The sequence below is a fragment of the Talpa occidentalis genome, unplaced genomic scaffold (genome assembly GCF_014898055.3).
Source record: "Talpa occidentalis isolate TD23 unplaced genomic scaffold, MPIMG_talOcc4v2.1 talOcc4.5, whole genome shotgun sequence".
Classification (NCBI taxonomy): domain Eukaryota; kingdom Metazoa; phylum Chordata; class Mammalia; order Eulipotyphla; family Talpidae; genus Talpa; species Talpa occidentalis.
The window spans coordinates 61,114,552-61,137,599 of record NW_023604861.1 but is presented as its reverse complement, the minus strand read 5'-3'; the positions used below and the strand labels follow the sequence as shown (position 1 = coordinate 61,137,599).

Sequence of the window (23,048 nt, the reverse complement as noted above, 5' to 3'; positions counted from 1 at the left end):
TTCCTATTCCAGTGTTTTTCAAAGAACCACTTAAGGAGTTTATTAACCATGTGTGTTGCCAGATCAACTGAGTTAGAATCCCTGAGTGTAAGATATAAAAAACTTAGCAAGTATGATTTTTTTTTCCCCCCAAGGTACATGGATAACTGAGAGCCACTGGACCAGGTAAGCAGACTACAAAAAAAAAATCTTAATGCTTACAGTTTTATAACTGCGAAGACAATGAAAAACAAAGCCAAAAATGGGTGAGTATGAACATTTTGTTGCAGTCACACAGTTGTAGCCAATCAACTGATACAAATAGCACTATAAATCAGCTTTGTCCTAAAATCTATTTATTGTTTAAACAATATCGTTGTAAAAAAAAATATTGTTCATTTCCCCACCAGTGTTTAACTGTTTTCCTCATAGGATTCTTTTTTTTTCCTTGAACTGAGGATTTTTTTGATTATATTTTTCATTTTATATTTTTTTACATCATTCTTCATTTTTGTACAATGCATGCTTTCTCATCTCGATTACAGTCCCTGTGAAATTCCCACCACCAGTTCACCTGTGAACTATCACCACGATCCCTTGTGCTCTTCCCACCCGTTTGGATCCTATTCCTCTCCGTCTTTCCCCCACTTCAGACTGTCTCTGCCTTACAGTTGCTTGCTGAATTTGATTTTCACTTTATTATAATTATTTTCCCCCCAATTCCTTATTTGAATCCTCTACATTCCTCCTATAAGTGAAACTATCGGTATTTTTCTTTTTCTTTCTGGCTTATTTCACTGAGCATGACCCCTTCCAGCTCATAGGATTCTTGATAACGGACAGGATCGTAGCAAGGTCAGCCTTTCTACTCTTTTTGTTTCAGAACGGCTGCTACTATAGGCAGTATGCCTGACAAAACTCCCTCCTCACTAAACATGAAAGAGATGCAATACACAGGACAACAAAAAACATATACACAAGATTAAAAGAAACGAAAAATAGGAAGACGCTGATTACTTGTGAAGAAAAAAAAAGTCCATCGCCTTAGATCCTCATGAGGCAAAATCATGAATAACGACTTTCTATTTCTTCAGAGTGGAAAAATGGTTGACAGTACTAGCTTTCTGAAAAGAACAAAACTGCCATAGCCTCAATTCTCAGAACATTCAGAAGGTAGGTCAAATTCTGGCACTCAAGGACACAGGTCTCTTACCTCAAGCCTCTTTTTTATTGCGTTTAACATTGGTTCAAACACCCGTTCATATCTGTTTTCTCTTCTTTTAAGGTTGTCAATTTGGCCATCAACTTTTTAAACCATTATTTTAGCCCTTCACTTTCACCTCATTTTAAATCAAACTTTTAAGCAAAAATTGATTTAACAACCTTTCACCTTTCCTCATTTTATACTGCAAACCCCTAAATCTTATTTTCGTTCTTACCACTACACATTACATAAATCTGAAAACTGATTTTACCACAGGACTTTCTCACCGTTTTACATTTCAACAGGACAAAAGAGCAAGATTCTAATTATAGCCCTGCACACCTGACCCCCTTCTACTAACATTTACACCCATGATTTTAAATTTCTTTAAATAGAATTCTTTGCCAGACAAAACAACTCACACCAAAATATTAAGTTCAATGCCCAGCCAGGGTTGTATTAGTTTCTCCTTTTTGGTTTTGCTTGTTTTCCTCCTTAATAGGTGTGAACTTTTAAAATGCCCTCTGGCACACACATAAATAGCAAAATTGAAGTTAAATATTTGTAGGTGGCATTAAAATATGCAATGACATGCCAAGTACATGATGTACAAATCTTTCCTAGAGGCGTTTAATGCAATGATGAACATACAATTTCTACTGTTTACTTAATGAAGAAAAAGTATAATCCAGATCACATAGATTTTATTAACTTAAAATGACATTGTTAATTATGTCTTCCAATTTCTCATAAATATACCTTTATGTGCTTCCTCCCAAATTCTTTTTGTTGTTGTTATAGTGAGATAATGTTGATTACATCACAGTATATGTCCACACCTCTACAAATGTAGGTCATTTCACCACACCCACAGCCAAAGCCCCAGCAATTCTCCATTGGACCCCCCTCTGCCCTTTGCTCCCTCCCCACCATATCCCCTTTGGGTAGCCTCAGTCATAGTCCAGTGTGCCCTTCTCCTTCCTGTTTTCACTCCTCCACCTTTCGCTCCCTCTCCCCTCCTGGATGTCTCAGATCTATGATCAACTTTCAAGGTTTGTCTTCCTCTGACTTTTTGTTTGGTTTCCCTATATCCCACATATAAGTAAAACCATCCAGAAATATACCTTTATTTGATACAAACCTACAGGCTTTTCTTAACACCACATCATCACAAAGACTTAGAGTTATCAGCTTTTGGTAATGATTAAAACAACATTCAAATAATTAACAAGTCACTTCACTAAAATACTTAACATAATATTCTGGGAGTGCTTGAAAGCTCTGTTCATAAATAGTGATTGATAAATTTAATTAGGTATTTGGTGTTGAAGATAAACATTTTTTATATAAAACATTGTTTTAATACATTATTCTAATAGGGCTAGTTATTAGATATTGCCATATTTCTAACACTAAAGAATAGCTTTATCTTCACATTTATTTTATTCATCGGACTTGATCAATGAAGAATATTGCAGCCAACCATAGTAAACTGGCATATTGCAAGTGACATTCTATAGAAGTGAAAAAGAAGGTTGTAACAAAAGAAACTAGATAACTGCATTACATATTCTTTATACAAACAGCTCCTGCTGACCAGTAGAATTAAATGCAGACCAAATGCTTTAAAAAGTTTTTGTATCTAGATGGCAATTACAATCTCTTTATTACTAAAGAGAAAAGGAACAATATAATACAGAACACAGTATTTCAATGATTATAGCACATTTAACACCTTCAGCCATCCAATAGGTTCTCTGTTCAGATTGGCAACTGAAATTTCACATCCACATGGGCTTGCTTGGCTAAGGTCACTATTTCAGAGAGCTTCACAACCTGAGAGGAAAAAACAAAGTTTTTTTGTCTCTTTTTTTGACAGAAACATAAAGTCAAAACTCCTGGTAAATGTGAAATTAATGCATGTTCAATTTTTTTTCATTTAAGACATCTGGGCTGACACTGTTATAACTCAGTTCATACTGTTACAAGCATTTCCCACTCTCAAAAGATAGTCAAATCTGACATTCTTGATAACCCACACTTCAATACCTTCTGATTATTTATATATATCAACTTATAAGTAATACACATTAACATAAATTAACTTATAATAATATATAAGTAACCAGAAGGTATTGATTCTGATTGTATACAGTATCTAATACCTTAATTATTTATACATATAAATATACATATATAAATTTTAATAACTTTTTGTAATTTTAACTCATATATAATGAGCAAGTACTGACTATATCCATCTGAAATATGTACACACCTTGTTTTTATTGTCTAAACTGTATTTATCTTACAGACCAAAAAGTGAGTATTTTAGTTTGCTACTCTGCAATGCAAAAAATATCTAAACACAAGTTGGTTTAAAAAAATGTATACAATCTTAAGAGTATTGGGATGGGAATATGTCAGTGCACTGGTATTTTACTTTCTATCAGTAAGTTAACAATTGTCAGCCTGAATTCCAAGGCCCTCATTACAACCTTTCAGAGAATATCCAGCTGGTTCCTATCCAGCTTCTCTCCTACCCAGGAGAGCAATTAAAAGAAGGTTAAAGTTATGTATATTGGGTTCAAATCCCTACTCTGATGCTTGTGACATGAGATCATAAAATAAATAAATTTATTTATCACTTATCTAGTCTCTGTTTCCTCATCTACAGATGTTATATCATCAAATTCATATTAAATGACCTAATAATTGGGAGAAAAGGCTAGGGATTGCATGTACAATAAAAAAAATAAATGGTAGCAGTTGCTAACACCATCATCATATGATATTAAGATTGTCATGATTTCCATACTCAGTACAAAACTACAATAACAAATCAACTTTTCTTTTATCTTTCATGATGTATCTAATCAAGATTCTGATTCTTTCTTTTCTTGTCCACTAAGCTTTTCTTAATTCAGGCAACCAAGTTTATTTCCAGAGGCAAATTATAAGCTTTCTGTAACCTCCACCTCACAATTACTACACTAGCAGAATCTCTACAAGCTCCACTATCACTCTCTTCCATTCTCTAATTTCTCCCACACCTCCTTTAAAAGAAAAGACTTCTCTCTTTCCTGGTCAGATCTAGGCTTCCTGCTTCTATTCTACTTTCTGAAATGCCTACCAGAAGGCTAGGACCTATTTAGTTATGAATTTACATTTCATGATCATTTCTGTCTCCAGAAATTAAGGATATGAGATCCTGTCTACCTAAAGAAACAAAATAAAAATAAACTCAGGATTACTATAAATGCCTCTAAACTGCAGTTGAATTTTATTTACTAATAAGTAGTTTCCCAAAGTATATTCCAAAGAAGGGCAATAAGAAATTTATTATTCTTATGAAATGACATCCCATAGGACATCAGCATATCCCAAAAGTCTATTATTATTAATTAAACCATATTATTAAACCACAGAGCCACAAAAAGGACTTCATGAAATGTCTTTAAACATAGATGGGAAAGAGTCTCAAGTTTTCACTTGGAAACTTTTTTTTCTCTCTACTAAGGCATATGCATAAGATATATTTGTTGATTAAAAGAAACAAGGTAAAATGAAGGTTACTATTATATAACATGGGAAAGCAGAGTGATATATGTATATTTACACATATATACACATGCCCACGTATATACATACAATATATGTAAATGTGTATATACATTATTTCCTAATGTTCTAAAATAGTAAAAGGGATGAACCAAAAACTTCTTTTAAAAAAAATCTTATCACCTATGGTGAAGAAAGAAACAGGAACTGGTATAAAAATTAGATACTCTAAATATACCTTGTTTTGTCATTTTAACTTTGGAGCCACATAAATATTTATGTAATATAAAACAAAAAAATTTTACAACTATGCCTTAAAAAATAATAAACCAAGCTTTATATAAAGCAGTTAACTATTTCACATGAATTTTAAAATCCAATAAGTGTGTGAAATACTCCAAAGGACAGATAGAATGATACACAAAAATCTTAAACTGCTTTCAGTAATCACACTGTATTGTTTCCATAAAACTGTCATGTCTGTACTGAGGGACAAAGCAAATGAATATTTATGTTAGTATGGCATGGGAGAAAAGAGAAATAGATCTCAAATCAGACAAAACCTGTACTCCAGGATTTGCACTGAAAATATCACTATGTACTGATGTATTTATCGCATTGAAAATAGACATTTTCTTAGATTTGTCATTCAAAAAGTCTACAATGAATATTCCAGTAGGTATGAGTACCCTTAAATCCCAAAGTGTGGCAGCTTAGAGTCTAAACACCATTTGGATGATTCCAGGCCTGGAGCAGGAAACATAAAGATGAACCTGAAATATCTCATTATATTAGAAAGTATATCAGAGAGCATGGGATAGGACTTAAGAGTCAATTTGAAAAAGAGGTTCCCACTGATCAAAGATGGGTTTATTGGAGGATCAATAAGAATAACTTAGATGGATTAAAGCATATCAAGTATGTTTAACCATGAGTTTAAGATACTGTGTGCATATGCACAGAATGCACACATACCCACATCTAAAAACAAAAAGAAACAAAAAGAGCTTTAGTAACCTTTGTAGGACATAAGGAAATAACCTCTTTATTTTGAAAACTAGTCAACAAAAAATAAAAATTCAGTAATTATTCCATTTTCTATGCAAAATAGTAACAGTTGATACACAGAAAGGTTACTTTTTATAAGTATTTCAACATAATAAATGGAAAATGCAGACCCTTAGAATCATACATCAACTATAAAATATTCCTGCTCCTTGCTCCTCAAAATCCTATGTGAATAGAATCAAGCCCATAAACTGAACTACCATTTTACAGGAAAATACAGGGCAGAGGAACATTTTAAATGAAACCCCTGTGCCTCCCTGGTGGCGCAGGCGGTTGAGCACACTGCTGTGAAGCTGTCCGCAGCCTCTGCAGTGCAGGTTTGATCCCCGCCAGCCTCGGAGCAACCCACATGGCGAGCAGACCTCTCCTGTCTCGCCCGCTCCTCCCCTCAGCAGTCTGCCTGGTCTGCTCCCCATTCTGTCGCTGGTGAATTCTCTCGCCCTCCCGCACATGTGGCCTGTACCCTGGTTCTTTCATAAATAAAATAAATCTTAATAAATAAATAAATAAAAGAAACCCCTGAGAAACAGTAATTAAAATCCATTCTATGGGAAACACTACAAGACCACCATAAATAAACTTCAGAAAAGAAAAAAAAAGGGAGAACCTATAGATTAAAAGAAACCTAGTTACATTAGACAGTTACAATAAGAAGACTTATTCTGAACCTAATTCTAACAAAAAAGCTTAGCCAAAAACTATTGAGAGAATCAGGGATGTTAACACTTATTTTTTTTTATAAAATATAAACATAACACCATCATCCCAAATGAAACAATGTTTCTGTATCATTAACAATCCTTTATGAATACATGATAATCTATTTAGACTGAAATAATGTTTGAGATTTGCTTCAAAATAATCATAGCCTTGAGGAAGTAGAAGGTAAGAACACAGATGAGACAAGATGGTGCAGATAACTGTTTAAAATGGGTGATAAGTATAAGGGGTTAGACAGTGTTATTTAGCTGAAACACTAATTAACAATATTAGCTGGTTCATTTTGGAATCTTAGTGTTTATAAATCTTTTATACATACAAATTTTTCCTTAGAGTAACATAGCCCATTTACCATTTTAGCAGCTTCATCCAAGTCATCACAAGCAAGAATCTTAAGTCCACTGTCCGCTATCAACACCTTAGCATCATCAACTCGTGTACCTAAAAATGATTTATGCAAATATAAAGATGATTTAAAAATAGACACAAAACCACTTAAAACATTTGCCAGAATATGCTGCAAGTATGAAATTTCAACATAGGAACACTTCCATAAATTAGTATAAATGCTCCTAAAGTAAAGAAAATACTGTAAAAGCTTGTAAAATATTTCGCTTTGCCATATCCATGGTAATTTAGGTGAGTTGAAATTCAAGACAAAGCATAACAATAAAAAGTCTTTCAAATTACACCAAGCAAAACTACAATTTTGTCCCAGTGTTAGAAAACTTATAAAAACCCATGTTTTTAAATCTCCTATTAGTAATATACTTTCACTTAAAAGACAAAGTTATTTGAAAACTGTATTTTAAATGATATTTCACGGGAATTATAAATTTTTAAACAATTAGTTCATGGGAAAACTGCATGCTATCATTGATACTCACCTTGTAACCGTACCACAATAGGTATTTTAATTTCCAAATCCTTCACTGCCATGACTATACCCTGTGCAATAACATCACACCGCATGATTCCTCCAAAAATGTTGACCAAAATAGCCAGTACCTATCAATAAAACAATTCAGATAGATTAAAATTTTAAAAGAAGAAATATTTGTCCTTCCTTCTCAAGAAAATACTTGTACATGTGCCTTATAATAAAAATAATTTTATGGAAATACTTTCTCCCAAACCACCAACATCAGGGGCTCCCTGGTGGCGCAGGGGTTAAAGTCTCACCTCCATCAAGCTATTGCCAGCCACTGTGGTGTGGGTTCAATCCCCAGCCAGGGAGTTAGCCCACATGGTACAGCAGACCTCTCCTGCAGACCTCTCCTGACTCGCCCACTGCTCCCCTAGGCAGTGTATTTCAGTAGATCCGCCCGTTCTGCTCCCCACTCTGTCCCTGATGAATGCTCTTACTCCCCACACCTCTGGCCTACATCTTAGTTCTTATATGCATAAATAAAATCTTTAAAAAAAAAAATCATTTGAGGTCCAATATCCAACAGAACTTATTTTCCCTTTCCTAAGTAATTTCAACACCAGGCTCATATTTCCTTCTTTCATACCTCATAAGAACTAGACCTCCTAATCCATCTACTTGTTTTCTATAAAACATTGTCGCTCACCACCATGACTACCCTAGATCATGTTATAAGACAATGCCACGTGCAAGATCTCGAATTTAGAGTCCATTAACCATCATCTCTTCATTTATCCTCATCAACTCAACCAATTTTTCATGTAAACCAATATTTCCTCTAAGTTCACTCCTGGCTACACTTCACATCCAAACCACAAGGTCTATTTGATTTAGCATTCTTTCATCACCACACTGATAGTCTAAATCACTATTCTTCCAGCATTTCCCCTTTCCCCCCCAAAAAATATTTATCTTTAGGAAAAAGGCTTAGTTCATTCATCTGCACCAGACATTCTCAACAACTGAGCTGCAAATGGGTTACAGATACCCATGCTCAAGCCTAATGCAACAAGGATGATTCTGGGATAACTGGAACCTCAGGGGGCCAGAGGACTCTTGACTATAAGCAACCTTCGCCATCTCCTATGCCCATTGAAACGGCTTTTCTGAGAATGTCAAGACATGAAAAAGGTGGATACACATTGAGCTATACTACGCATTCCTTATCTTTACTACATTATGACTGGATTTTCAAGAAATGAAAGTCTAGAATTTTTAATGGACTAGAATTCATTGGGGTCTTGGGCACCTGTATTATCTCCCTCCCTTCAAGCTCATTCTGGAGAGTTATAATATTCAACTCAGGACATCATATAATACTTCACCCTAAAGTTAATGACTCCTTACCTTGCCATTTATACCTCTAGTTCAACTAATCACCACTACCAAGGACAAATCCTTGACCTACCCAGAATATCAAATGTGTGACTCTCATTCTCAATCTCTTCTCCTTTCGTCTTTAATACCTTTCATCTGTAAGGTCATCGAACATAGTCTTTTCCTCATTGAAAGCCTCTTGTCCCACAACCCTTTTCTAATCTCCCAGTGTATCACCCAATTTGTCTTTCTTTAGAGCCTGGACACTGTGGCTGAGTAATTCAATGATGCTATCATGTGTATACTTAATCCTCTCATACCCATTCCTCTCTCACACCCAGTCTTCCTCTGTCATCCTGGTTCAAAAAAAGCATTCTTTAAAGAGTCCAGTGTATTAGTTTATTGACTCCAAAGAAAAGCAAAAAAGTAAAGCAAACAAAATCCCTGAAATACTAGCAATACCTGAAAAGTCCTCAAGAGCACTGCATTGTGCTCTTCATTCACTTCCTAAGCCTGCTATCCTACTCCAAGCTTTCTAAATTTTATTGTATGATCCTCCTTTCTCCAATAACCCCACCTGTAAAGAGTAGTCCCCTCTCCAACACTAACCTCATCACCAAATTAATATAGCTCCTCCAGGTCTTCACTCTTTTAGCTACACTCACTCTTCAACTTCAACTCTCTTTTCTACTTCCAGCTATAAATAGCTCAACTTCTTGGTCTTCTGAACAAATAAGCAAACAAACATGCACCTCACAGTTCTCTTCAACCCTACCTTCATTCAAGTGACAGCATTATGTCCATATGTGTTTTCATAAAAAACACTCTGAAAGAGTAAACTCTCCTGGACTTGCCCACTTCCCTCAATAACCAATCACAATTTAATTCATTACAGCCTGGCTTCATTCCCTCTCCCTTCTACTATTCTTGCTAAGCTTCCCAATCATCCAATAGCATTTGCCACTGTTACCTACCCCCTTTTCAAAATTCTTCACATGCTACCTGTCAACGTTACCACTCTTTCATGATCAGCAACTATGACAGCTTGTTAACTATCTCTTCTATTGGACCGTCCTTCTCTATTCAATTCTTCAACATGGAAGAGTTCCACTAGTGGTTTCTTCATCTTCCATGGGTCATCTCACCAATTCCTAACATTGTGACTTTTCTCAATATATTGAGAACTCACAAACATATATCCAACTATTATAAGAAGTATGGTATCTTTAGAAATGCCTATTAGATATAGTCACCATAACCCAAACTCAATATATTAACCAGAAATATCTATTTGCCTACATTGTTTCTGGCAGCATGAAAGGGATTATCACCCAATGATTCTCCCCTGCCAGAAGTCCTAATGAACTCCTTCTCCATGGCCCTCCCAAAAAAAGAAAAAATAAATTTAATGATTCTCAGAAATGTCTTTAAACTAGGTTTCTTTGCTTTATTTTCACTGACACTGCCTTCATGTTTTTGAACAAACAGGTATAATAATCAAATTGTTCTCTCATCAGTGCCATCTTTCTCTCCATTTCACCCTCTGTAAGAGTTCCTTCTTAACATTTTTTCTTTTAATAAAGTTAGAGGTTTATGTGTTTGTATAGGTGCTAGGTGAGGCACAAGGCTTAAAACCCAAATTTCTTGGATACCGGGCTCTTTACAACGTGGTCTCAATTTGCTAATATTATCTCTAACTACTCTTTCCAGTAATGTTATATTTTTATACGTAGACATCTTCTCATTACATGAACAGAGTGGGCCTTTCTGGATTCCATGGTTTTGCTTACTTGCCTAACTCATTCATTTCTCCAAACATCTCAAAGTATCACCCATTCAATAAAGGCCACTCTGTTTCTTCCAGTTATCAGCTTTAATCTATCCTTCCATAGTACTACATTCAGTTTATCACCTCAGTAAGACTATAAATGCCTTGAGGGAAAGGACCATGTATTCTCAGACCCAAGCACATTGCCCAATACAAAGAGACATAATAAGCATATAGCTACTTCAATGCTATCCACATTGTCACCCTAGGCTCATGTTCTATTTCCAACTGACAATGCACTTCTTGTCGGTCCCCAATACTCTTCATATGCTTTTCTCCATTCTTATATGTAGGCTGTAAAAGCCAGGCTTAGAAAAATAGCTCAATTTCTAGTTCACTTTAGCAAGTACTCAATAGGTAGCTAACTAGATCATAATCTGCTTTTAGAGTTTATGACAAAAGAAACTACAAATATGCTTCCAATAAAATGATTATTTTTATGAATAGTTATTAAACAAGAGAAATAAAGTACATTTTATCTCTGAATAAGGCAAAAAAGTTTATAGGTACAAATTATGCAGTCAACTAACATCTCCAGAAAATGTTTGTATAGTAATGGCACCACTTCCACATCACAACCATATATGCTATTATTTAAACCTAGTATTTCTTTACCTGGTTCTCTAAATCTCAAAGGGGAACTTTATTCTTTTTTTCTAGTTACCTTTTACAGCATTGAATTCAGTAACTTTACCAAATTATTGAGGTCTTTTGAATTTTAATATGCAACTAGTATAATCACATTTACTGATTGATCAAATTATTTCTCAACATTCAAATTCTAAAACATAAGCCCCACCCATACCTTTTTATCTGAAGTGATAAGCTTAAATGCTTCTGTTACTTGAGAGACTGTGGCACCACCTCCAACATCAAGAAAGTTGGCTGGAGTTCCTCCATGGAGTTTTATTATATCCATTGTGGCCATAGCCAAACCAGCACCATTTACTATCAAGAGAGGAAAATGGGTTGTATAAGCAACACAAAGAAAGTCACTTAAGCTTAGTCAATCCAAATCTAATGTGTGGTACCTAGACAGCCTATATTTCCATCTAGGCCGATGTAGTTGAGATCTGCCTTAGCTGCAGCTTTGTCCCTTTCATCTTCCTGGGTCCAGTCCTGTAGCTCAAAGATTTTCTTCTGGCGATAAGATGAATTAGAATCAAAATTGATCTTTGCGTCCATGCACAGCACTTTGAAGTAAAAAAAAAGGAAAGTGATCTTAATCTCAAGACATACAATAAACTGTCTTTAATCAAAAGTCCTTTAGGAAAAAAGACATTTTGTTATTTATCAAAAGTATTTCAATTTATTTTCACAATGAATTCAAACTGTTTCCTGCAAAAGAAACCATTCTGATTACAACTCTGGCAGGAAAAAGGGCTAGTTATTGTGGGCCTCTCAGAAACCCGATGACAGTATTGGTATAAGCTATTTAAGTGATTCCATTCAAATGCACTGCTTTTGCATCATTCTGTTTTCAGAGCATTACTGGAAAAATAAGTCTAAAGCCTAGCTTGCAATTATTCAAACAATTAAACCAGTACAATTAAAGAGAACTATTTCATTCTATGCAATAGACACATTCCTAAAAAAAAAAAAAAAATGTACACCAAGGAAATAATTCTAAATTTAATTGTCCTTAAACTATTGTTTTAAAGAATACTGTGGTAATTTTCCCAAATTAATTTCTATCTTGTCATATAGCAACTTAGTACCAAAAGAGATACTCTTTTAAAAAATATTCTTGAAACTTATTATGTACCTTGTAAGTGTAACCTATCAATCTATATATGTTTATAGCTACACAGTCTATATTTGTGTAATGCCTCGATTCAAAATATATAAAGATACTGTGAGAAATACATGTATTTATTTGATCAGCCTGAGTTTGGACTCATTTGTAAAATAAAAACCGCTCATTAGTTCTTATAGCCTTTGTTACCTTCTCCATGTAAGCTATTGTTACAGCTTACTAAAAGATAAGCCTCCTCTAATCACTTCTACTCCAATACTGCCTATATACTACTTTTTGCCCAAAATATCCCTGTCATACAACTGTGTCATATCTAAGAGCATAAGTTCTGTAGCTGATTGCTGAGGTTCACAGCTTACCTCCACCCTTAGCCATGTATCCCTGGGCAAGTCACTTCTTTGTAACCCCAATGTCCTAACCTATAAGGTGAATCTACTGAAATACACTGCTGAGGGGAGCAGCAGGCGAGATTGGAGAGGTCTACTGCGCCATATGTGGGTTAGCTCCCTGGCCAGGGATGGAACTCAGGGTATAGAGGTAATGCTCTGAGACTTAACCCCTAGGCTACAGGGAGGCCCCCGTTTCACACTTTACTTTTAGTCTACAATCAAGGAACTCTTAAGAAATGTTGTGAATCGGGCCTCCCCAGTGGCGCAGCGGTTGAGCGCTGGGTTGCGAAGCTGCCCGCGGCCTCTGCGGCGCCGGATCGATCCCCAGTTGCTTCCCGGCCACCGGCGGAGGATCCCACATGGCGCGCAGACCTCTCCTGCCGCCCGCTGCTCCCCTCAGCAGTGTACTTCGGTCCTTCTGCCTGCTCTGCTCCCCGCTCTGGTGAATTCTCTCACCCTCCCGCGCTTCTGACTGTACTCAGTGCATGTATAAACAAAACAAACAAACAAACAAAATAAATAAATAAAACATGCCTCTCTGAAAAAAAATAAATAAATTAAAAAAAAAAAAAAAAGAAAAAGAAATGTTGTGAAAACAGGTTAACTCTCAATCAGGAAAACTGCTCTACTGTCCCATGTGAGCACAAATTCCCTGAATCAATGGGCCTTCTATGGGTACCTGGATATCAAATTACTAACTCCTATTGTTAGGTAGCCTTTAAATTCCCTTATCAGATTTCCCAGCACATAAAGACTGAAATTTAGGGAAATGTTAACATCTTTCTAGTTGTTTTTCCCAAATAGAAATACATTGTCTTTCCACATATGTAAGTCTTGATTTGTATCTTTTTAAGTAAGACTTACTTACTTTATGTAGGTCTTATATATCCTCTTAAATTTATTTATAGAAATACATTTTTATATGTAATACATATATTTTATCTATTACTTATACATAATAAATAGATAAACAAATACATGTTATATTATACATATGTATTGTATACATATACAGTAGGTGCGACATAAAGAAAATACATCTTAGAGGCTCCCTGGTGGCGCAGGGGGTTGGGACACAACCTATGAAGCAATTCGCAGCCTCTGCAGCATAAGTTCGATCCCCAGTCGGCAAGGGAGCAACCCACATGGCGAGCAGACCTCTCCTGACTCGCCCGCTGCTCCCCTCGGCAGTGTATTTCAGTCAGTCTGCCTGTTCTGTTCCCCACTCTGTCTCTGGTGAATCCTCTCACCCCTCACTTCTTCTGGCCTGTACCCAGCTCTTGTATGCATAAATAATCCTTTAGAGAGAAAAAAGAAAATACATCTTATTTTTTTCTTGGGGTAAAAAAACCTCTCACCATAGAGCAATAGATGTCAAATTGAGATCTGTGTACATAAGAAAACAAAAAAACTTCAGTATGAGAGAGAGAGAGAGACAGACAGACAGAAAGAGAGAGAGAGAGAGAATGCTGGATAGCCCAGATAGAGTGAAGACTTGCTGGGGGCTGGGAGGCCTGCCAGCCTCCCGGCCCCCAGTACCCCTGCCTGATGTGTACCTGGTAAACCCCAATAAAAGCCTGCAAAAAGCCATTGTGGGCTCTGACTCCTCCTTTACCCGGTCTGTTAGATCATAGAAAACCTGCACTGTGTCCATTCCTGACCCTACAATGCCAAAAAAAAAATTAAATAACACTGGATAAACATTGAAAGATATTTGTATGAAGGGCCTCCCTGGTGGCACAGCGGTTGAGCACTGGCTGCCCTCAGCCTCTGCAGTGCCAGTTTGATCCCCGGCCGCCAGTGAGGGTCCCACAAAAAAAAAAAAAAAAAAGGAAAGATATTTGTATCAAATGTCAGACAACAGATTATCATCCTTAATAAATAGAATCCACACATAGAGAGACCACCAAGATATTACTAGCTGAATAAAGCAAAGTGCAAAATGTATATAGTATGCAATCTTTTCTGTAAGAGGAATAATAAAGAAAGCTTAGGGCCTCCCCTGGTGGCTAGGCGGTTGAGCGCCATGCTGTGAAGCTGTCCGCAGCCTCTGCAGCGCTGGTTCAATCCCAGTCTGCCGGCAAGGGGCCCACATGGTGCAGCAAACCTCTCCTGTCGCGCCCTCAGCAGTGAATTTCATCAGTCTGCCTGTTCTGTTCCCCGCTCTGTCTCTGGTGGGTCCTCTCACCCTGTCGCGCATCTGGCCTGTACCCCGGTTCTTGTATAAAATAAATAAATAAATCTTAAAATCAAAAAAAGAAAGCCTACATTTGTTTTTATGGTGACAAAAACACAAGAAACTGAAAAACGAGTAGAGAAGGGATGGGGGAAAGTAAAATTTCAGGTTAAAGGCACACAATTGATAGAAAAAATATATATATATTTTTTTTAATTTTGAGCCATGTATATAAAGTAATACTCAAAAATAAACAAAGGCCTCACCCTCCCGCAAATCTGACCTATACCCCAGTTCTTGTATAAATGGATAAATCTTTAAAAAAAAAAAATGGTCCTAATTCATAAGATCCATGAATGTTACCTTATATGGTAAATTTTTTATAGATATGATTACAATAAGGATCTGAAATAAAGATTATCTTGGATCATATGGGTGGGCCTTATAAATGATATCACATGAGCCTTTACAAGAGAAAGAGAGAGAGATGCACACAGAAAAGGAGGCAGCAATGTGACCAAAGATGCAGAAATTGCAAAGAAGCAAACATCAAGGAATGCTACAAGAAGCTAGAAAAAAGCAAGAAATGAATTGTCCCTACAAGTCTTTCCATGGCATGGAATTGTTGACATCGTGTATTCAAGTGATATGGATTTTGAACTTCTGGTTTCCAAAACTGTGAGAGAATAAATTTCCATTATTTTACGCTAACTAACTTGTAGTAATTTGTTACAGCAGTGTAGAGTAAATGATTTTTCAGGCTTTTCTGCCCTCCCACCATTAGGATTGCCCTGCCTGATGGGGCACCTGCAGTTGTTATATTGCTGCAAACTGTCTTATGTACTTCTGTGGGCCACAGGAGGAGTACTGAGATACTCACCAAGAGAAAGAGAAGCAGGAGAGAGAAGAGGGAGAAAGAGGCCAGAGAAGACCAGAGTGAAGACTTGCAGGGGGCTTGGAGGCCTACCAGCCTCCAACACCCTTGCCTGCCGTGTACCTTGTTGCAGCTCTGTGTGTAACAGCTCAATAAAAGCCTGAGAAACCCACCGAGTGCTCCAGGACTCCTTCTTTACCCATCTGCCGGATCAGAAAACCTGCTCTGTGGCCATCCTGCCCCAACAATTGGCGTAAGTCAACAGGATGATCCTATGCAGACAGGTATGGAGCCCTCCAAAGACGTCAGGAGAGACTGAAGAGTAGCAGATTATGTTTGCCTGTGATAACGCTGGACGTGCCATGGCAGCACAGGAGATGACCAAGGTCCAGGAGCTGCAGGAAGAGCTAAGGATGTTGCAGGAGCATAGGAGGTGGACAAGGTCAGGGAGCTGTGGGACAAGACCTCAAGTGGAAGAGGAGATGGCCTGCGAGGACCAGCCCATGACCCCTGAGGTAGCAAATCTTCGGGGAAGAAAGGACCATGATTCAGAGCTCGCCAGTGCTGATGCAGGAACAGACTGATGGACTTGGACTTACAATCCCGCCAGAAGGTGGAGGAATTTTTTGGCAGGGTAATGTTCTGCTTTGGGGACCCTGGGGGAGGATGGTATTGTTTGTATACCCCAGGAGATGGGAATCTGGGGGTGGCCAGTGGGCCTGGGTGGCCAGGAGTAGCCTGTGTACTGCCTAGCAGCCAGGCAGAGGAAAAGTCAACTTAGATAGGCAAAAGCTGGTGCTGAGATTTGGAAGCCCGGAGCGGCTGCTAAGCAGCCTAAGTATGCTAAGGAAGGCCAGTGAGTCTCTTAAAATCACCTGTGGGTGATGCCCTGCTCATTGTGGAGTGAGGGTGAGGAGCTGAGGAACCCTTCTTGGGGGATGGGTTGGGAACATGGCTTGTGGTGAAGCCCACAGCCAAAGAGGGGACCCAAGAGGGGCCGCGTGTAGAGCTTGTATCCACGGATCCCCAACCCATGTGCTTGTGCAATGGGTTGGCCTGAGTGCAGGGGTCTGCATGTTGCATTGGTGACTATGAAAGTCCAGTGTTGGAGTGACCACAGACAGAAAACCCTAAGGATTGGGCGATTACCCCCAAAGAGTACAGAATCGCCAATCCAAGAGTGAGTGCATCGTGGGGGTGGATGCCGTGTGAGGCTTGTGGCCAATCCCATAGCAGGAGAAGGCCAGGAAGCCTAATGGCTCCTGGTGTGTGACGGCAGATGCCTGAGTGGTTCCCATACCTCGAATGAGCAGTGTACTTTGGCAGCAGAAGTGGTGGATCATCTGCTGGTGCCAATAGTCGTCTTTTGCCACTAGGTTGGTGCCCTGCCTAGAATTATTTGTGTTCTATTGTGGGCCATGGCTGCAGTGTATACATTTGTTAAGGAAAAATTGTATATATGTAGATTGTATGGCAGAAAACCCTGAGGGGGTGGACTGTAGGGTATATGGTTTTTCAGGCTTTTCTGCCCTCCCACCTCCCACCATTGCCCTGCCTGATGGGGTACCTGTATTTGTTATATTGTTGCAATCTTTCTTACTTCTGTGGGCCATGGGAGGAGTATTGAGATACTCACCAAGAGAAGGAGAAGCAGGACAGAGGCAGGAGAAAGAGAGAGAGAAGAGGCCAGAGAAGCCCAGAGTGAAGACTTGCTGGGGCTTGGAGGCCTACCGGCCTCCTGGCCTGGCAACACCCCTGCCTGCTGTGTACTCGGTTGCTGCTCTATATGTAACAGCTCAATAAAAGCCTGAGAAACCCACCGAGTGCTCCAGGACTCCTTTACCCATCTGCCAGATCAGAAAACCTGCTTTGTGGCCATCCTGCCCTGACAAGCAGTCAAAAAATACTAACACAGGTACCAAAGGACAGGAATGGAAAATTCTCAGAAAAAAATATGTCCCAGAAAACATGAACTATTCACACCACCACTTAAATAATGAAAAACAACATCATTTCCTATAATTTTGATAGGGGTTCAATTCAATATAACAATAATTTTGGCACAAGTAGACAGCAAAATAAACACCTTTATTAGAACAACTTTTCTGAAAACAATATGGCAAAATTTGAACCAATAATCAAAACTTATGTTAAACATATTAACAAAAATATACTATTACTGACCCAAAAATTTTACTTCTAAAAATCTATATGAAAAATAATATGTCAAAGATTTTATAAAAATATTTTTTCAAATATTATTTTAACTTATTTATGGATACAATAGCCAGGGTGCAGACCAGAGGTGTGGAAGGGGGGTTGGGAAGGGGGAGAGGATTTACCAGAGATAGAGTGGGGAGTAGAACAGGAGGATCTACTGAAATACACTGCTGAGGGGAGCAGCAGGCAAGACAGGAGAGGTCTGCTGAGCCATGTGAGTTGCTCCCTGGCCTGGCCAGCTGGGGATCAAATTGGTGCTCTAGTAGCTGACAATAGCTTGATAGCACTGTGTCTTTAACCCTTGTGCCACCAGGTAGCCTCAGCATAAATATTTTTAAAGCCTTTAAAATTCTTTGAAAAATATTTAACATGAAAAAATTGACATGAAAATAGTTTAAAAAGGGAAAGATATAATAATTAAATGGACAATTTCCCAATTACAGAAAACATTACATAAAATATTAATTGTGTAATGAGGTTTTAACTTTTCTCCTACCTATCTGTATTTTCTAACACCTTACAAATGTTCTATGATTAATATACAATGTCCTTAATCAAAAAACAACTAAACCATATATAAATGCATACAAAGAAAAGAAAAACTGAACAGAGAAAAGTTATTAAGAAATTCCATTAGTGAAAAAATGTAGCTATAGAATTCACAAGTGAAAAGAATTCAGGGACTATTTCTTTCAGTATTACTAAGTTACATAACCAAAAAATATTTATCTTATAAGATAACCCTCCTTCACTGTACATTTGTTTTAAAATCTATCTAAACCCTCACTCTTTAAAAAGCGTAATTACTTTTTAGTTTTATAAAGTACCTCTATAACCACAAAAGATTATCTCATTTTTCTTTATACAACTATATAAATGATCAACCAAAATTGATTTTTATAATAAAAAATACAAATAAATCAAATTACAGCAGAAGCAGTTAATATAAAATATCAAGAGAAAATCAGATTATAATAAAACAACTTATATTTTAAAGAAATACTACATGGAAGACATGATCAGAATCTGATTTACTTTTAAAACATGCAAAAGAAGAGCTGTCACAGTGACAAGTTAATTCTATTTCTTTAATGACTAATTAATATTTTAATAAAAGTATTAAAAGTACTCTTTGCACAAGTAAAAGAGACAATAACCAAGATGAAGAGACATCCCACAGACTGGGAGAAAATATTTGCACTCCACAAAACTGAAAAGGAACTGATATCAAAGATCTACAAAGAGCTTATACATAACTCAACAAAAACAACATAAAGAATCCAGTCCAACTGTGGGTGGAAGAGCAAAAAGGACACTTTTCCAAAGAGGAGATGCTGATGGCCAACAGGCACATGTAAAAATGCTCAATATCACTTATAATCAGGGAAATGTAAATCAAAACCACAAGGTATCACTTCACACCAGTAAGAATGGCCCACATCATAAAAACTAACAGCAACAACAAATGCTGCCAAGGATATGGAGAACAGGAACTCTCTTCTCTTACATTGCTGGTGAGAAAGCAAACTAGTCCAACCACTATGGAAATCCATGTGGAGAGCCTTCAAATTACTAATAATGGAGCTACCATATGACCCAACAATTCCACTCCTAGGAATCTACCCAAAGGACACAAAAACATTAATTCAAAAAGATACTTGCATTCCTATGTTCATCACAGCACTATTTACAATGGGTAAAATATGGAAACAACTTAAATGCCCAAAAATAGATGACTGGGTCAAGAAGATGTGCTCTCTCTCCACACACACACACACACACACACACACACACACACAATGAAATACTATTGAGCAATGAAAAAAAAACACATGGCATTTGCAGCAACATGGATAGAGCTGGAAGGGATTATGTTCAGTGAAATAAGCCAGAAAGAAAAAAAATAAAGGAGGAACACAAGGAAACCATATAAAGGGATCAGCAAAAAAAAAAAAAAAAAAGACAAAACTAGCCAAAACTAGCAGTCTAAATTAGAGATATTCACTTGGGGAGAGGGAGAGAAAGGGATCAAAATGGGAGGGAAGAGCACAAGAGTCTATGATGATGGTTCATGGTATCTAATTTTATGGGAACAACACCTGAGAGAAAAAATTAAACACTGTACAAAAATGAACAATGATGTAAAAATACATAAATAAATTTAAAAAAATACAAACAAGGGGAAAAAAGTAAATCAAGGAGATTTTAGAGGAAATTGTGTCTTGAAATCACATTGTGAGAAGTGTCATATTTTCATGCTAATGAAAAATATTTATGTTTTGGGAAAATCTCTCCTATAATTTTTCTTTAGACCCATAAACATACTTGTCATAAGAGACTATGTTTTGCAGAAAATCCAAATAATGTTTGGAATTGTGCTAAGAAGTCAAGAAAACAAAAGTGAAGAAAAATATTTTTTAAATTAAACTTAGTATCTTCCTTCTTCCTCTTAAAAAAAATGTTCCAGTCAATTGCTCTTTTGTACAATAAAGATCTCAATCTCACTTCTACAGATTGAGATTCTCCAAAACTACAGCCATACACTCACTACCATATCAGAAAATCAAATCCAGCAATGGTCAACAAGACTTCTGCAATGATAAAAATGTTCTATGTGTGTTGTTCTATACAGTAACTACATGTGACTTCTACTGAGTATTTGAAATGCAACCTAAGAATGGAACATTTTAATCATATCACTTCAATTACATGTGGCTGGTGGCCACCAGTTTAGATTTTAACCTCTCCATGCAATACACACATACATACACACACACACAGAGGTTTCTGTTTTAACAGGTCTTTTCAGAATTTGTTCATATCCATTCCAATCATTATAAAACAAGCTTCTACATAGCATAGTTCACTTCCTCCTGAGTTCAACTTCCTTACCTGAAGTAGAAAATAAGTGGGCAAATACATAATACACAAGTACATAATCAATGTTTGATAAAGAAAGATACTTTACCAGCTCCATCTGAATCCTCTACCATTGGATTTATTTCTACCATGGTTGCATCATATTTCAGAAAAAGGTTGTATAGCTTGACCATGTTTTCTGCTGCAGAATCCACAAGATTAGGTGGAAATCCCATCTTCTGTGCAAGCTGAAAGCAATTTGTCTCTATTATATAAGGTATGTTGCAGATGCCCAATTAATAGTGAATCACTGAAATAACAAAACTCATAGTTTATCACTTAATTAAGCATGAATCATTTGTAGTCAAACATTTATCAATAAAATGACAGGGGCCTCCCTGGTGGAGCAGGCGGTTGAGCGCAGCCTCTGCAGTGCTGGTTGGATGCCCGCTGGCCTTGGAGCAACCTACACAGCAAGCAGACCTCTCCTGTCTCACCCACTGCTCCCCTCAGCAGCGTGTTTTGGTCTTTCTGCCTGTTCTGTTCCCCACTCTGTCTCTGGTGAATCCTCTCACCTTCCCGCACCTCTGGCCTGTACCCCGGTTCTTGTATAAATAAATAAATCTTAAAAAATAAAATAAAATAATAAAATAAAATGGCAGATACTATTAGTAAATGGTTAAACAAAACTTTTTATTCAAAATTTTCAAAAGGTAGGTAGCATGTCTACTTTCCAAACAAACAAACAAAAAAAGATTCAGAGAGGTCAAGTGATTTGCCATTCACCTACTGTTTATCCCTTAGCCTTCATACTGCCTCTAAGCCTTATAACCAACCTAAACTGAAAGAAGAGGCTTGTATTTTCTTAGCACTGTATATAAAAGGTGGACTGACAATCCCAATAGTCCAAACAATGGCCCAAATATTGTTACCCTATTTTACCTCTTAAGTAATTTATAAAAAATTCACACCAAGCAATGAGGATACATCCAGTCAAGGAAGTATTATTTCATTATTCAAAAATCTAATGAGCACTTAATACATGGTAGACCCCAAAGATAGAAATACTTAAATTTCTAATCTAGAAGAAAAGTTCAGCCTTGAACAGATTCTTACCTAGATACACTTAGGACTTTTTAAAAAATACATGCACCAAGGTCCTAACCCACAGGTTTGTTTCACCATGAATCTTTAAGATTTAAAGGTCCATAAGCAATTATGAACAACTTGTACAAAAACTACCCTTCTGGCTATTTATTCTAACTGCTTCCAATGCTAAGACACAATGAAGTTTTTCCCCTCCTTTCCAGTTGCTATCTGTAGGGTAAATGGTTTTCAGGGTTCCCCCCCTTCCCCCCCCCCTCCCGCCCATTAGGATTGCCCTGCCTGATGGGCCACCACCAGTTGTTACACTGTTGTGTTGTTTACTTCTGTGGGCCATGGAAGGAGTACTGAGATTGTCACCAAGAGAAGCAGAAGCAGGAGAGAGGCAGGAGAGAGAAAAGGAGAAAGAAAGAAGAGAGAGAGAGAAGCCCAGAGTGAAGACTTACCAGGGGCTTGGAGGCCTCCTGGACTTCCGGCACCCTTGCCTGCGGTGTATGTTTGCCACACTACATGTAAAGCTCAATAAAAGCCTGAGAAAGCCACAAAGGGCTCCAGGACTCCTTTACCCTGTCTGCCCGATCATAGATAACCTGCACTGTGGCCATCCTGCCACTACACTATCTAAGTTTGCAATACATTTGATTTTCAATAACAGAAAATCTCTAATTGGATGAATATGATATTCGCAAAAAGTCAAATTTCAATAAAGTGGATGATCAAGCTAAGAAATATGATTTTTGGTAAGACACTGCAAACAAAGAATAATATGAAATAAAGTAATATTTCATTAAGAAAGATTTTCACTGGGTTAAAATTCACTATTTAAATTTAAACATCTGAGAAATGCAACATAATTCTGACCAACCCACTATGACATTAACTTGCCAAACACTGGTGGGTACTATTTCTGTTCATCACTCAAAAACCTATCTTAGTAGATGATTCCCTCCAGTTTCCTTGAAAATTGAGTATTTTCTATTTCATCTAAATCTAACTGCTTTACTGTACTTCAATACCACAAGCTTATTTTGACATGCTTTCCCATTAATAGTTATTAATTTCATT

General features: G+C 37.2%; 1 protein-coding gene across 1 annotated transcript in view; it reads right to left on the bottom strand.

Annotated features, from left to right (window-relative positions):
- Nucleotides 1–486: 486 nt before the first annotated feature.
- SUCLA2 (succinate-CoA ligase ADP-forming subunit beta) overlaps nucleotides 487–23,048 on the bottom strand; it is a 46,908-nt gene continuing 24,346 nt past the window's right edge. The window contains exons 6-11 of the mRNA XM_037527322.2: nucleotides 20,989–21,127; nucleotides 11,637–11,798; nucleotides 11,411–11,553; nucleotides 7,420–7,540; nucleotides 6,885–6,973; nucleotides 487–3,019 (exon numbers count right to left, since the gene is read on the bottom strand). Coding sequence (XP_037383219.1) covers nucleotides 2,945–3,019; nucleotides 6,885–6,973; nucleotides 7,420–7,540; nucleotides 11,411–11,553; nucleotides 11,637–11,798; nucleotides 20,989–21,127 — 729 coding nt within the window. The 3' untranslated portion in view covers nucleotides 487–2,944. The remainder of the gene's footprint in view (nucleotides 3,020–6,884; nucleotides 6,974–7,419; nucleotides 7,541–11,410; nucleotides 11,554–11,636; nucleotides 11,799–20,988; nucleotides 21,128–23,048) is intronic.